A 14,283-nucleotide genomic window follows, 5' to 3' on the forward strand; every position below is an offset into this window, starting at 1 on the left:
TGCAAATGCAGGCATCCTTAGAATGAACTTTGCTATGTACTGTAAGTACATTCTTATCTTTTTACAAAATATGATATTTTACACTGCTGTTGCGACTGAATCATGCTGTTCAGGGAACATTTTTAGGCCTGATGATTATTAATGCATACACATCACCTTGGGAAAATGCACACACTAGCTACAGGGTTCCTTTGTTATGTAGTGAAGTGGAGAAGTGGGCCTTAGCGAGTCCCGGATTCTCTTCAGAAAACATTTGCTCATTATTCTGGCCTAAGCCTGACCGGATTACATCACTTTCTCCCTCATTTCACTACAGGCTCTCTCCCAATCTTTTATTCCCTGTTCACCCCTTGTTCTTCCAGAAGGGTTGAGCTTGGTCTGCCTTAATGGTGCTCAGTGATCGCTTCATTCCTACAATCTTGCCTTTGAAGTGTGCTCTGGTCTCAGGATTAAGTTCAGGGGTCACCCTGTTTATTTATGCAAAGCTGGCTCATCTGTGAAATGGGCCTTTCAAGGCCTCTGACATCAAACGCTGCAAATCTAACTGTCAGGTTGTAGCAGTGGCTGGCATTGCCTTGGAAAAAATTAAAGCACCCTAGACAGAGATCAAGGAGAAAACAGTAGGCCTGAGTTAGGTTTATTAGGTGGTACAAGTGCATCGCCTTTGGGATACACTCACCAACCAGATTGTTAATATTTTACAGACATAGGCTTGCTAGAAGACTCTGCATTGAAGAAGCACATCTCACAATTGTTTCCTATGTGAACAAAGGACATTTTTATTATCAGACAGAACATTGAGAACTACACTGACAATCATCTTTTCATCCATTCAATAGATTTAAAAAAAACAAGCTGACCTAGAAGTAAAACTATTATGAGGTCACATGGAGTAAAGTGACCCCGCAGCTGCATTGCAGGTGCTCTCCAGTACTACATAGCACCTGTAGTGCTCCTGCCCAAGACCCATTCTGCAACTGCGGCTCCTAAACATGTTATGCAAATAAATACTTTTCTGAAAGATGCCTTTTGCAAGAGGGTATGTATGTTCCACCTCCACCCCAGTAAGACATTGCATAGGACTTCTACTAGTTTCCCCAAACACTAAGCACTACATTGTGGGATGTGAAGGGATCACATATCTTTGGTTCATTCCCCAAATCTCAGATCAAAGGCATTTACCGATTTAGGTTGGTTGGCAGTAACTCATAACAGAACTTTTTGTCACCTGGAGCTGCTTAGGAGTCACTTTTTTTTTCATGTGATCATGCAACAGGTTTTCTCTCAAGATGTGCACTTAAAATGTACACATCTCTTGATTAATATCAAAAAATTATTATTACAAAAACACACTGGTTCGTGTTACAAAATGTGCTGGTTGCAATGATTCATAGACAACTGTAAACTGTTAATATTCACGTTCTCAAACAATTCATTCCCGAACAGCTACCTCCTCATGTATCACTACCCCCTCCTTTTTAGACTGTAAGCCCTCACGGGCATGGCCCTCCTTACCATCTTGTCGTGAATTGTATTGTAATTGTAATGTCATCCTTATATTGTAAAGCGCTGAGCAAACTGTTGGCGCTATATAAATCCGGTATAATAATAATAATAGTCCATACCAAAGATGCAGCACTCCAGTATTTCTATACCTTTAGATTATTTCAGCTTTCCTGTTCTAACCCCATCAGGCTTCTCCCTCTAAAATACCTTTTCATGGATGCCCAGTGATAAGGAACGTTTCTAGCTAGCTCCTACAGTTGTGAAACTTTTAGTGTAGACAATCAATACTGAATCCATATAACGAGGAGAATTCAGTGATATAAACCTCTTTGATGAAGAACCCTAGTAGGATACTCTAAAAACACCTGTGGAGACCAAGATCCATGATAGAACACCTTTCAGGGAAGACAGAAGAGAGCCCTTCAGAAGTGTTGAAAAGTCAGTGTGGAAAAGTTCCATCGTAAGCCATTAAGAAAAAAAAAATCTCAAAGAGGAAAGGAGAATGATGCATGGAAGATAATAATTAAGGGAAAAGCCCCATGGTATTAAGTTATATTTGTTTTTTAAGTTATAATGTATTATTGAACTGATTAATCCGAGACACATAAACAAGATGACCTAACCATTAAAGGGCAGCACACTAGAATTTGCAGACCTCTAAATACTTTATCCTTCATAGCTCTTCCAGTGAGGGGATCTTGCTGTGAATGGGCTCAGCCTGAAAGGGCCCCATCATTTCACTAAAGGTAAAAACATCTGCTGAACCTGATACCTTTCCATTGGACTTATTAAAGTTTTACTTGGCTTCATTTCAGGATCTAAACTTCCGATTTGGAAGAAAGGAAATGAGCTTGTCAGAAATACAGCTGGTTGCAAATGTTAAATAACAGAAAAGGAGAAGTGCTTGTACCCAGGCTTGGGCAGGTGAAGGATACCAGTCCACCGTTCATACCATTCTTGATAGTTTTTATAGGGGCCATTTAGGGGTCACACCTTACTTTTGGGATTTCTTTATGAGAATAGCCATTTTTATGTGTCGGCCTAAGGCAAACATACATTATTTTTTTTGCAGTCAACGAAATGTAATGCATTAAAGTACAAGGTGAGCTTTGAGTTGGGTCGATTTTTGCCAGGACATAACCTGCTAAATAGGAAAACTGCTTGAAGAAAATTAAATGGGGTTTTCCACCTTCACCTAACTCCCTTCACTTCCTGAAGCATTATGGCCAACAGAGGATGCATGTCTTATACTCCCAAGGATCAGTTCCCTCCAGTTTCCCAATATGCAGCTTCTTTGCTAAGAGAGTTCAGTGCATCCTGGCCGTTTCAGCATAATGCTTTTAAAAGTTTTCTAATCCTGGAGATGTATCATTCTGGAACACACCCACAGTGGGGTAGCAAAGGTGTAGGAGCAGTAATATATTTGTTGGGTATAATTGCTCAGCAAGTTGAAGGGATTTCCTTTTCAGAGCTTAATGTAAAAATCCCCTTTAAGACTGGCACCAATATTCTTATATGTTCTTAGACATGAGGAACGATCCAACAACTGTTTGTTGTCATCATCTGGCATACCAGATTAAATCCTCCAATTTGCTTTTTTTCTGAATGTATACTACACTGAAACTGAAGACAAAGATCGCAGTCAGACACAAGAGATCACTAGGAGAATTGACAACCTTGGGTGTAAATACAAATTTGCAGAAAATAATAGACATTAATTACATTTGTGCTTTCATTGCTCCCGGGGATCTGCTGCTTGGTTGCCAGAAGACAAATGCAGTTGTATCTGTCACCTGCAGCTGTTGTCATGCTTACTTTTCTATGCAGCGCCCGCTCATAACAAAATAACATACCTTTTCACAATAGGCACGATGAATAAATGAGGCTCACAGTTGGTTGGTCTATTAACTCTGGAGCTAAGGAAAAATTGTGTTCTTGCCCACAGCATCAAGTTAGCATTCTCATTCTAACCAGAAGTGGAGAATGATGGACACAAATCAAATTGAGTCCTCTGGACAACTTTACCACCTTTTTATAATTGAGATACTTCCCTCAATATATATTAAACACATTTAAGAGCTGTAAATACCTATGTGCCATTGTTTCTTCAATATGTGTTTGGAGTGAACAGCTGACATAGATGTCCTTCACTGCAAATAATTATTTGCTGAGTGGGTGCGGTGCTCCTGTAATCTTCCCCTCCGCTAACATTTGTGGGATGCAGCCTGCATCTTGTCAGTAACTGCACAGGTTTTCAGTTATTTGGCTGGCTAACAACGGGATACTTACATCTTAAAAGGATCATATAGATTTGAGGGAACGCGGATAACATCAAAGACCTGGCAGCAAATCAGGCCTTGGGAATGCCAGTCACTTTTGTGTGTATGTTGTGTGTGTGTGTGTGTGTGAAAAAAATGCCATTCACTTTTGTGTGTGTGTTGTGTGTGTGTGTGTGTGTGTGTGTATATATATATATATATATGTATATATATATATATATAAAGAATACAAATGTTGGGCACTGATTTGTCGTCCCTAAATCTGTGGCATAAACCCTAAAAAAAGACCTATACTAAAAGCTGTATTTAAATACATGTTTGACACCTATAAAGATATTAAAAGGGAATGGCAGAGCTAAAATTGTCACATGACCGATGTAAAGGCAACGGTTACATGATCATAATATTTTCTAATTGAGCGGTCTCTTGATATCAGCCCTCTGCAGAAACCATATGACCAGTAACTTATCGTTGGTCACATGACCCGGTGGTGGACCAAGCCAAATAATGTTTAATTATTTCATTATATCTCTATGCTTAAATCTTTATATACATTTACCTGCATTTTTGAGTCTAGGTCCACTTGAGTATGCGTGTCATAAGGTGTCTATTCGTATGTTTGCAGTGCCACCTGAGTTCACAATCCACTGGTATAGCCCCTAAGCTAAAACCAGCTTTCGGAAGTTTGGAAAGGATTGGCAACCCCCTACCCTCTCTCCCCTGGCTGTGACATACCTTTCTCGATTGGGTATTGAGCACTGCATTGTAGTTCCCGAGGCATTTCAATGGTGGATTGAAGTACTAGGAGAAGCTCGTGAGAATTGTTCTGAAAATTCCTCTTCACGTTTGATGGGGCCCTACATGGACTTTGTCTTCTGTGACTTCAGTGTTATATTACAGTTTTAAAGACATTTCCATTGCTTTCAAGTCAGAGCTCTTGGAAGCCCACAGCCCTGGTGGGAAGAGATTCTGCATTAAGTCAATAAATGTCTGCTGCTTTTGGGTGTAATCAGAAAAATTGATACCTTGCATTTCTTTCCTGATACGTTCTGACTTTTACTCGCTGTTGCTGAGCTTCTGCTCCTCTGTTCCATCATTTGTCTTGCTGTATATACACAATTTTACTTATTCACTTTCATGATGAACAGCAGCATAAATATTTCAGAATGATGTGGGCTGAAACAGTCTACAAACTGATGTTTAAATATTTGGACAGACTGGAAATTGAATGGAAAGGCCAGTAGTAATTTCTACAGATGGAGAACATTGAAAAATATTCTGGGATTCTTTGTGGTGCTTTGAGAGTCGGTTCCACTTCACTAGTTTTATAATTGCCAAAATAATTATTTAAAGAGAAATTCTATGATTAAGGAGAAATTCTGGAACAAATTTAACACAGGCAAAATCTATCTATCTGTTTGTCTTATTTATTTGACTTTTACCCGTTAGGATTAATTCGCAAAGCTAACACAGAATCCCTATTTAAAAAAGGTAAAGTTTGTGTTGATGGGTTATTGGGTCATACAACTCTATAAGAATGCAAAGCCTGCTTGAAGAAGATCAAATGCAGGACAGAAAGGAGGTCAACTGCGGGTCAAATGTCTCAAACTGATTCCTTCGTCGATAAGATTGGGAAATTATAGTCATGTTACTAAAATAAATTTCCTTTGGGCTAAAGCGTTGTGATTTAAAAGAGAACTATGGGGTAAGTGTTTTTCCCCATACCTGTGAGAGTTTTGTTGGCTCGAACTATGAGGATGAGTGATTTTCACTCACCTCATAGTTCTCCTTTAAGCCTAATGCCATAGTTTTTTTTCTAAACCCAAGAACAAAAATGTTATATTTTGCAGCTTATCTTAGATGTGGTGGATGCACATCCGGTGATCCTACCAGCGACAGGCTTCCTGTCCTAAGGTGACAAAGGTCACTCGCTGTACTAAATCTATGGAGGGGCGGCATTGCCACCGTAGGACAGGAAATTGTGCTAGGACTACAGAATACCTGTAGTGTTCCGTTCGCAAAACACGATGATGTGAATGGGGCCTACCTCCATGACATGGGGGAGGTGTTCTGTGGTGCACAAAAAAGCCCTGGGCAGGACAACACTGTTGGGATTTCAGTGCAGCGGGGAGTTAAGAGCTCATTGGATTACTAGAAGATCAACCGGTATTTTTCTGTACATTGTAAAGATGCACCAAATATGTCATTTTTTGTTTGCCCCGACCGTACACTTTAGCTACATTCATGGAGCTGAGAGGTGCCTTGAAGCTTGAAAATTGCTGCCTGATATCAGAAAACGACAGCCAGTTCTCGAGTGTGCATAGCTGTATCTTATCAGAGCCATGTAGTTATAGGTGAAAGTTAAACAACTGCATTTGTCTATAGATTAGTTATGTGACCATTTTTATCTTTTATTTTCTAGATGATACAGCAGGAAAAACCAACCAGCCACCCGATGGACTGAGTCCAGATGTAGAAGAGTTTTCCAATAAACAGTGGGGTGAGTTCTCGTGTACAGCTTCCTCCTTTTTATTTTAGAGCCTGATTGGTTGCTCAAGGCAACACAGACAGCTTATTATTTCATACACTTTCATATATGGGGTATGGTGCATCTCAGTAGTGCTAGAGTGGACATGTAAATGGTACTGCTATCTAAGTTGCATCACTAGTATAATTTCGAACACCTAGAGGTAGTAGCTTTCCTTACCTACAGTCTTAATCATCCGCATTTGAACACTGCTAGTAAAACTGTGTGTATGTGTCTGTAAGATAAGAAAACTGCCTTTTAATAACAGGTGTTGTTCTGTTCATAACACACACACAGCTAAAGGACACATACCCTTCTTCTAATGTATGCAGAGGGGATCACAATGTAAGCATGTGGTACTGGGCTTTCCCATTATAAAGTTTGAATATAAGCATGTGGTGCTGGGCTTTCCCAATAAATAGCCCCCTATTCTCTACAAATAAACTGTTAAGAAAGAACCCTGTAATATATGTGTATTAGTAAAATAAAGATTTTTATACTTGTAATGAAAAAATGAAATGATAGGTAATAAAAAAAAAAAAAAAATCATTTTTTTTATATGGTTCCCTTTTTTTTAAGAGCAGTGGTGGCCATGGTAAGGTCATACTACTTTTTTTTTAAGTCACGTTTTTTTATAGTGATAACAGTGAACCATGCAAGTCTCTATTATGAGCGAATGGGACAGGGTGACAATGCAGGAGCACAGTTGGGAGACAAGGACAAAGGGTTGTCACCTCAAAAGAGGAAGTGCTTAAAAAACGAACTCAGGATCACCAAGTATTATTATAATGAAAGCTGGGGATTTAGAAAAAGGTTAAAAACAACTTGTGAAATGACAATTACATGTTCTACCTATTTTATATTTAACCCATACTCTTCTCCACAGCACGGCCACGGTTTACACAGCCAGCCAAAATGAGAAAGAGAGTCATTGCCCGGCCAGTGGGCAGCTCGGTCCGGCTCAAGTGCATTGCCAGCGGGAACCCCAGGCCGGAGATCACCTGGCTAAAGGATAACAAACCGCTGACTACTCAAGAGATCGGTGAGAACAAGAAGAAGAAATGGACACTCAACCTCAAGAGCCTCAAGCCAGAGGACAGTGGGAAATACACCTGCCAAGTCTTCAATCGGGTGGGGCAGATCAACGCTACATACAAGGTGGAAGTGATCCGTAAGTATCTGGCCTAGCAGTGATGTTATCAGGGAGATGCAATATCTTTTTTTTTTTTTGGCACGTCTCTCTTTCTTCGATATCAAGAATGAGAAGCACATGAGGCGTCCAATCTGGTGTTCACAATATGGAAAACCTGGGCCACATCTGCTAACAATCAACAAGCAGCTGTGTAGAGACACTAAAAACATGTGTTTACACTAAAACCAGGAGCAGAGACAGGAAAATGAATCAAACCTCATCCTAATGTCAGATCTGGCACTTTCACTGTATCAGAAACCAGCAAAACGTACTATCAAACCAGGGAAACTGAATCCGCTCCCTCTTCCTGATGGTTTGTACGAGCAACCAGACTCATCTCATCTGAACGTTAGTTGGCTGGGTTACAGCAGAACAAAGTACAGTAATACAGGATATAACAAAATAACAAAGACAGACAATAAAAAGGACTGGGTTTATGACGTGTGGAAACATTCACCACTGGGCAATATAATAGTGTTGTTTCATATGTATCCAACCACAACTTTTCCCATTTATCTATCCCATAATTGTTCAGCCTATGTTATTCACCAGAATCACATCTCTGTTATAAATGTGGAATCCTTGTCTACTGGTAAGGACGTAGCTCTGAATATAGATATTTGTAGCATGTACAGTGTATTTGTATAAGTATTTAAGGGGTATTTAAATAGGTTGAGTCTGGTGGGGCGAGTCAGCCCTGGTATTTTTATATATCCTATATGCTCTTAAAGTTTATGTAAACCCTAACTCTCTTATTTGCTTCATTTTGGTCTATTTCATATACTTTTGGAAGTAGGGATGCACCGATACCAAGTACGGTACAGGTACAGATACTTTTCGAGCTCCAAGACTAGACTAGAGAAAAATTCAAATGTTAGGAGGCAGCTGTCATTCGTAAGGAGCACACGGAGCTCCTGGGATTTGTACATCTCTGTTTTAATGTATGATTTTGTTTTTATACACATATATAAAGGGATCCACCAATATCATTTTTGCAAGTACTAATACTTGTCCAAGTACTAAGAGATACAAGTACTGATAGATTTTTGTTTATTGTCATGTGGCAGAGTATTTTAGCAAAAGATAACTAGGCAGAGCTGGCACCACTCAGTCCACAAATTTGCTGTGTGTTGTCAACCCACAGCAGGACTTAGGAAGTGAGTACATTTCTGGCAGATTACCAGGTATTTTTGTGCTTGCAGGGTCTTTAAAAGGTATGTTCACCTACTCACAAGCCAACAGCATTCCACCACTTCCCCTAGCCTCCAGCCACCCCCGTAATACCTGTGTGATGCCCCTGCCAGCCAGTGTAAGGTTTGTACGCCACACTTCACAGCCCCGCAGTATGTAATGAGCATAATGAGCACTCATTGGTCAGCACAGTCATATGACCACAGTGACCTTCTGACCAGGGGACCAGGTTCCAAAAGTAAGAAGCATTTCTCATTGGTCAGAGTGATCATGCTATGTTCTCTATAAAATAAAATAATTTAAAATTCCAGCCGGTGGGAACTTCTCACAATGACCACGGTAGAGGTACAGACCCAGAAACTGCGTAGATATCTCACCAATAATAATAATAAACTGTTTCTAACATCTACCAAACGCTGAAATATCAGTATAGGGCCGACTGATCCTGTAATAACGGACTATTAATTAGGATTTTTCAGGAAATGACACATCCTCTTTATTTGCAAACCAGAGATACAAAGTCGTGTTACACAGTTCATAAAAAAATCCCAAAGTGTTTTGTCGACTGATTTTCATGTCGTTTGCTTTCACAGAGAGAACAAGATCAAAGCCGATACTTACTGGCAATCACCCCGTAAATACCACAGTGGATTTCGGGGGCACCACCTCCTTCCAGTGTAAAGTGCGCAGTGACGTCAAGCCGGTGATCCAGTGGCTGAAGAGGGTCGAGTACGGCTCAGAGAATAAATACAACTCCACCATTGACGTGGGCGGACAGAAATTCATCGTCTTGCCCACCGGTGACGTTTGGTCACGGCCTGACGGTTCCTACCTGAATAAACTTATCATCACACGGGCCAAAGAAGAAGACGCAGGAATGTACATCTGCCTCGGAGCCAACACCATGGGATACAGTTTCAAAAGTGCATTTCTCACAGTACTGCCAGGTGAGTGTCAATGATACATCACACAGAGAGAAAGAAAGTTTAAAGATATTTTCTAGGAAACAGAGTGTATCTAAAAACAAAAATATATTGCAGCTTACCAGTCCATAGATGTGGTGGCTGCATTCGTTTCCTTTTTTTCAGGCTTTCTTCCCCTTATTTTTCACCTGGTGATCCTGCGACTAACACACTTAGACCACGTTCACATGTAGCGACATACCTTTGCAGCGGCCGGGATAGCGCGACTTTCGGGGCGACGATCCAGCGACGGTAGCGCGACCTTCTCCGTCGGGCTCCATAGAAAAAAAGCAAAATCCGCCGAAAAAAGGGTCCGGTAGAAGCGACTTGCGACCGCGACGAGCGACATGGAGTTAAGACAGCTCCATTGAATAGCATTGGCCGGCGACTTCTCGCGATAACGAGCTGCAAAAATGCGCGCTATCGTGGCGGAAATCGTGCGATAAGTCGCTACATGTGAACGGGGCCTTACTGTCCTCTTGTGGCAGCACCCATTACTCCATTGTATCTATGGAGGCAGCCACGGTTGTCACACAGGAAGTGACACATTGCATTTCTGGCAAGGTCAAGAAGTATTTTTTGTACCTGCAGAAAATGTTCTTCTAAAAAAAGAACACAAATGCAGCCACCACATCTTAGGACTGGTAAGCTGCAATATATTCCGTTTTTGGATTTTGGGTTTAGATACACTTTAAACTCTTTTTGCTTATTTGCAGAGAAGAGTGATTCAGTCATTTAAGCCCTGAGCCCATTGATTTCCATAGAAGAGCTGAGAGCCTTGTAAAGTCTGAGCCCTTACTGGAGAGCATCCATGCCGAAACAGACCCTTTGTTAGTTGATGCACTGACATAGATATTCATAGAACAAAACAAACATCTGCAACCGCAAATCCGTAAAATTAAAAAGCTTGTATAGTTAGGGTGAGCAAATACATATATGCTGTACAGTGGGCTCAATTCACAAAGCTTTACACAAGGGATTAGGATCTTTATTTTCAGTCATGTGACTGTAATTTTCAATTCTCATTGGACTAAGCTGACAATAACTGTCACTTTTTTAAAACAAAGTGTCGTTATCTTGATGTTTTAGCTTTGTGAATTGAGACTATTGTGTTCAACCGGAAAAAAAAATCCTTGCCTTTTGAGAAATGCCATTTGATCTAAGGGAAGGCAAGCCACTGCATCACAGACCAATTTCCCCTATTTTATGCTTCTGCAAACCACAGAAGGTGACACTAATACTAATTGCTGCTTTAAATAATATATATATATATTGCAGTATAAATAGGACAGTTTGTGTCCTTTTAAAGCAGCCACAGCCTATTTAGTCCGCTGCCAGCAGCTTCACAGTATGAACCTTGCTCTATGTGGGGAAGCAGTGGTCTCTCTGCAGAGGACCCATGTGCCCCCTGCTAAGTCGGAGCCAGAGCTCTCTAATCAGCAGGAAATATGAGCTTTGCTGGATTCAAAGTTAAAGTTCTGACTCAGTGAGGGGTGTGACAGACCTCTGCAGTCAGACCAATACTTCCCCACAGAGTGGAAGGGTCCTTCTCTGCAGCATGCTGGCAGGTGAAAGATTTTTCTACTCTGTGGCTGCTTTAGAAAGAAAAACAACTCTTAAGACTTTGCACACCTTCTGTTTTGATGCACCCGAAATGGTTTTAATTGATTTAAACCAAGGGCTCAGTTGGGTTTTTAAAAGATTTCATAGTATTAAAGAAGTCTTCAGCTTTGAAAAATAAATATTTGTCACCCCAATGACATCCTGCTTCGATTTTGCATTTCGATATCTGTAAACAGTGCAAGGTTTCTGAAGCCAGAGGTTTATTGTCCTGAGAAAAGTAGAACAGCCCAGAGCACTCCAGCAGCCACAACACTGCTCTTTCATATCTGCTAAAGAAAAGAGTTGATCAGGGTCTCTCTGCTGTTTAGTCTTGGACCACCGATATAAGAGATTTCCCTAATATTGCAAGAAGTTGGAATGCTCAGTGAAGTAATCTGATAGTAACTGCCCCCCTAACTCTTGGATCTGGTTCATTTTAGAAGCCCTAAGATAAATCGAGCGGAGCAGTTAAACAGTAGGAGCATCATCCAGCATTTTGATATAAGCACATATTTACCAGCAATTGCACACTGTAATTGGGCCATGTTCAGGAATGCTTAAATTGTCTTGGAAAATGACAGCGATTAAATGAGAAAGCACTGGATGAACATCGCACTGTCTGACAGAGCGGAATTTGGCAGCCAAATGTGGGGCCCACATAGTTTAAATGTTTGGCTTGTTAACATTTAGAGGAAGGTATTAGTGACAATTAACCACATTTTATTTCTAGCTTTGCGCTAGGCAGCCAGGCTTGCTGCTGAGCGATGGTATTTGGAAACCACATGTGGTCGGCGCAAGTTTATCCTGCTACATGGAGGCAAGGAAAAATAAAACACAACCTTAGAGATCAGCTCTGAACAAAAGCAAACTGTTTGTTTGTCCTTTAAGACCTTAATGGGACACCAGCAACAAAGTTTTACTTGTTGGCTGCCTACGGGCCTCCTTGGCAGATGTTTTGTTATCAAAGAACCATAGTGCGCTAGTAGTACGTATTTATGCTTGACATGTGTTTTTCATTTCTCTTCTCTGGTTTTAATCATCTGTATCCATTCTTTGTTTTCTTCATGCTTTGCCTGCTTTCTGCAGATCCGAAGCCTCCTATTGCACCTGTGAGCATCTCGTCCAGTAGTCTTCCTTGGCCAGTGATAATCGGAGTTCCAGCGGGAGCCGTCTTCATATTCGGGACGATTCTCCTGTGGCTTTGCCAGACAAAGAAGCCATGTTCTCCTCCCGCAGCGGCGGCGGCTGTCCACAGGCCGCAGCCAAGAGTTTGCATACCGCAGATGGTGGACAAAGACTGCATCTCCTCCATAAACTATGAGGAGTACGTTGCACAACAGCAGCATTTACTTCCCCAAGGACCTCTTTTGGCCAATGGAGTGGCATCAAAAATGTACCCAAAGATTTACACAGATATCCACACGCATACGCACTCTCACGTGGAAGGGAAAGTTCACCAGCATCAACACATTCACTATCAGTGTTAAATGCCATAAACAAACTTGTTTCTCAAGCGGTACCTCAAGACTGATTGGATCAGCCAACACTGCCAGTAGATATGGATAACGGAATGTCACAGATAATGCAATGGAATTCTGCTACTCCTAAATGGAATCATGAAGGAATCTCCGGGTTAATCGGAGGTCATTGTTGCTGTTTTTTATTTTATTTTGTTGTTGTGTTTTTTGGGAAAAAAGCACTGTGTTCCTACAAACTAGTGGAACAAAAGAAAAAAAAATGGTCACTGTTGTATTTCACCCAAAGCTCGGTTTAGTTTATGATGGTGCCTTCTTAATGTTTTAAAGTTATAGCCAGGCCTTCAGCCTCGGTCAGCATTTGAGCTTACAAGAGGCCTAAGAATGAAGAAGGATTTGCATGAAGAAAGTAATACATAGCATTAGTTATAAGCTAGAATGTTCAAGCAACAAAGAACGTTTTTCGTCAGTATCATAGAATTTATGGTTGTCTTTCTCGTCCCTCAAAGTGCCTGTTATTTTTGAAGCACTATTGCAAAGCCACGGTCATCCCGAACACAATTCATATCCTAGCCTCATTTTTGCTCAGCCATGAATATTTTCTCATTTTAAGAAAAATCAAATCAGGAGTTCTGAAGAACATTATTTATCATAGATGCTCAATTAATAACATACATTTAAAAAAAAAAAGCAATATTGTACTGTCGACAAAAGCAATAATAATCACCACGTGGCTTTCAGAGATGCCTTAAAATCATTACGATAATGATGAGAGACTTTATAAAGCAATTTGTGACTATAGGAGACGTATATAGATTTTAAACTAAAGCCATGTATATTTAATTTATTTTGTTAAACAGAAAAAAATGTCTATGTAAAATATTATTTTCAGCAAAATGTTCATTTCTATTTTCCGAGTGAATTTGTACGGTTATTTTAGATACGACTTGTTAGGCGTAAAAATGTTACCATGTTGCAAGCGGCAGTGGTTATTTAAAGAGGACAGGTACTTGGTGGGTATGGATTTCAAAATGGAGGGTTTGTGCATGTTTGTATTGCTTTTAAGCTGAGCTCCATTCAACCTCCATGGCCACTGCAGGGTTCATTTAAAGCAAACCTGCCATGATTTTTATTTTATTATTTAGCCAAAATAGCTTTAGATTTGAATTGTAGGCATCGCTAGGTGCCCAGTTGTACCCTTGTATTGTACAAATGTTGCTCGTGGGTTGTATTGAAGCCATGCCTCTTCTGGACCATCATCATCTTCCTGCATGTTCCCCAGATGATCCTGCAGCAATCATTTTGCAAGGAAGTGGTACAGTTCGGAAGCTGGTGGTGCCTACTTTTGATATATAAAACTAGGTTGGCATCTTTAAATTAATGACAGGTTTAGTTTATAGGCCCACTGCACATGGAGTGGAAGGGGTAAGCGTAGTTTGTGAGTGTAGTCTGATACTCCATTTTGAAAAGTACTATTCCAAGCAGCTTCTGGGGCCTGCAGTCTACGCATTAGTCTACCTTCCATTAAGTGTCAGCCTCAGATAAGGCT

The 14,283-nt window shown here is 40.6% G+C and overlaps 1 protein-coding gene across 1 annotated transcript in view; it reads left to right on the plus strand.

Moving 5' to 3' along the window:
• The window catches only part of FGFRL1 (fibroblast growth factor receptor-like 1), a 171,820-nt gene extending 158,946 nt beyond the window's left edge, over window positions 1-12,874 (plus strand). The window contains exons 4-7 of the mRNA XM_018567129.1: window positions 6,208-6,285; window positions 7,199-7,483; window positions 9,289-9,642; window positions 12,346-12,874. Coding sequence (XP_018422631.1) covers window positions 6,208-6,285; window positions 7,199-7,483; window positions 9,289-9,642; window positions 12,346-12,746 — 1,118 coding nt within the window. The 3' untranslated portion in view covers window positions 12,747-12,874. The remainder of the gene's footprint in view (window positions 1-6,207; window positions 6,286-7,198; window positions 7,484-9,288; window positions 9,643-12,345) is intronic.
• Window positions 12,875-14,283: the final 1,409 nt, after the last annotated feature.

The sequence above is a fragment of the Nanorana parkeri genome, unplaced genomic scaffold (assembly GCF_000935625.1).
Source record: "Nanorana parkeri isolate BGI_ZX_2015 unplaced genomic scaffold, ASM93562v1 scaffold1013, whole genome shotgun sequence".
NCBI classification, from domain to species: Eukaryota; Metazoa; Chordata; class Amphibia; order Anura; family Dicroglossidae; genus Nanorana; species Nanorana parkeri.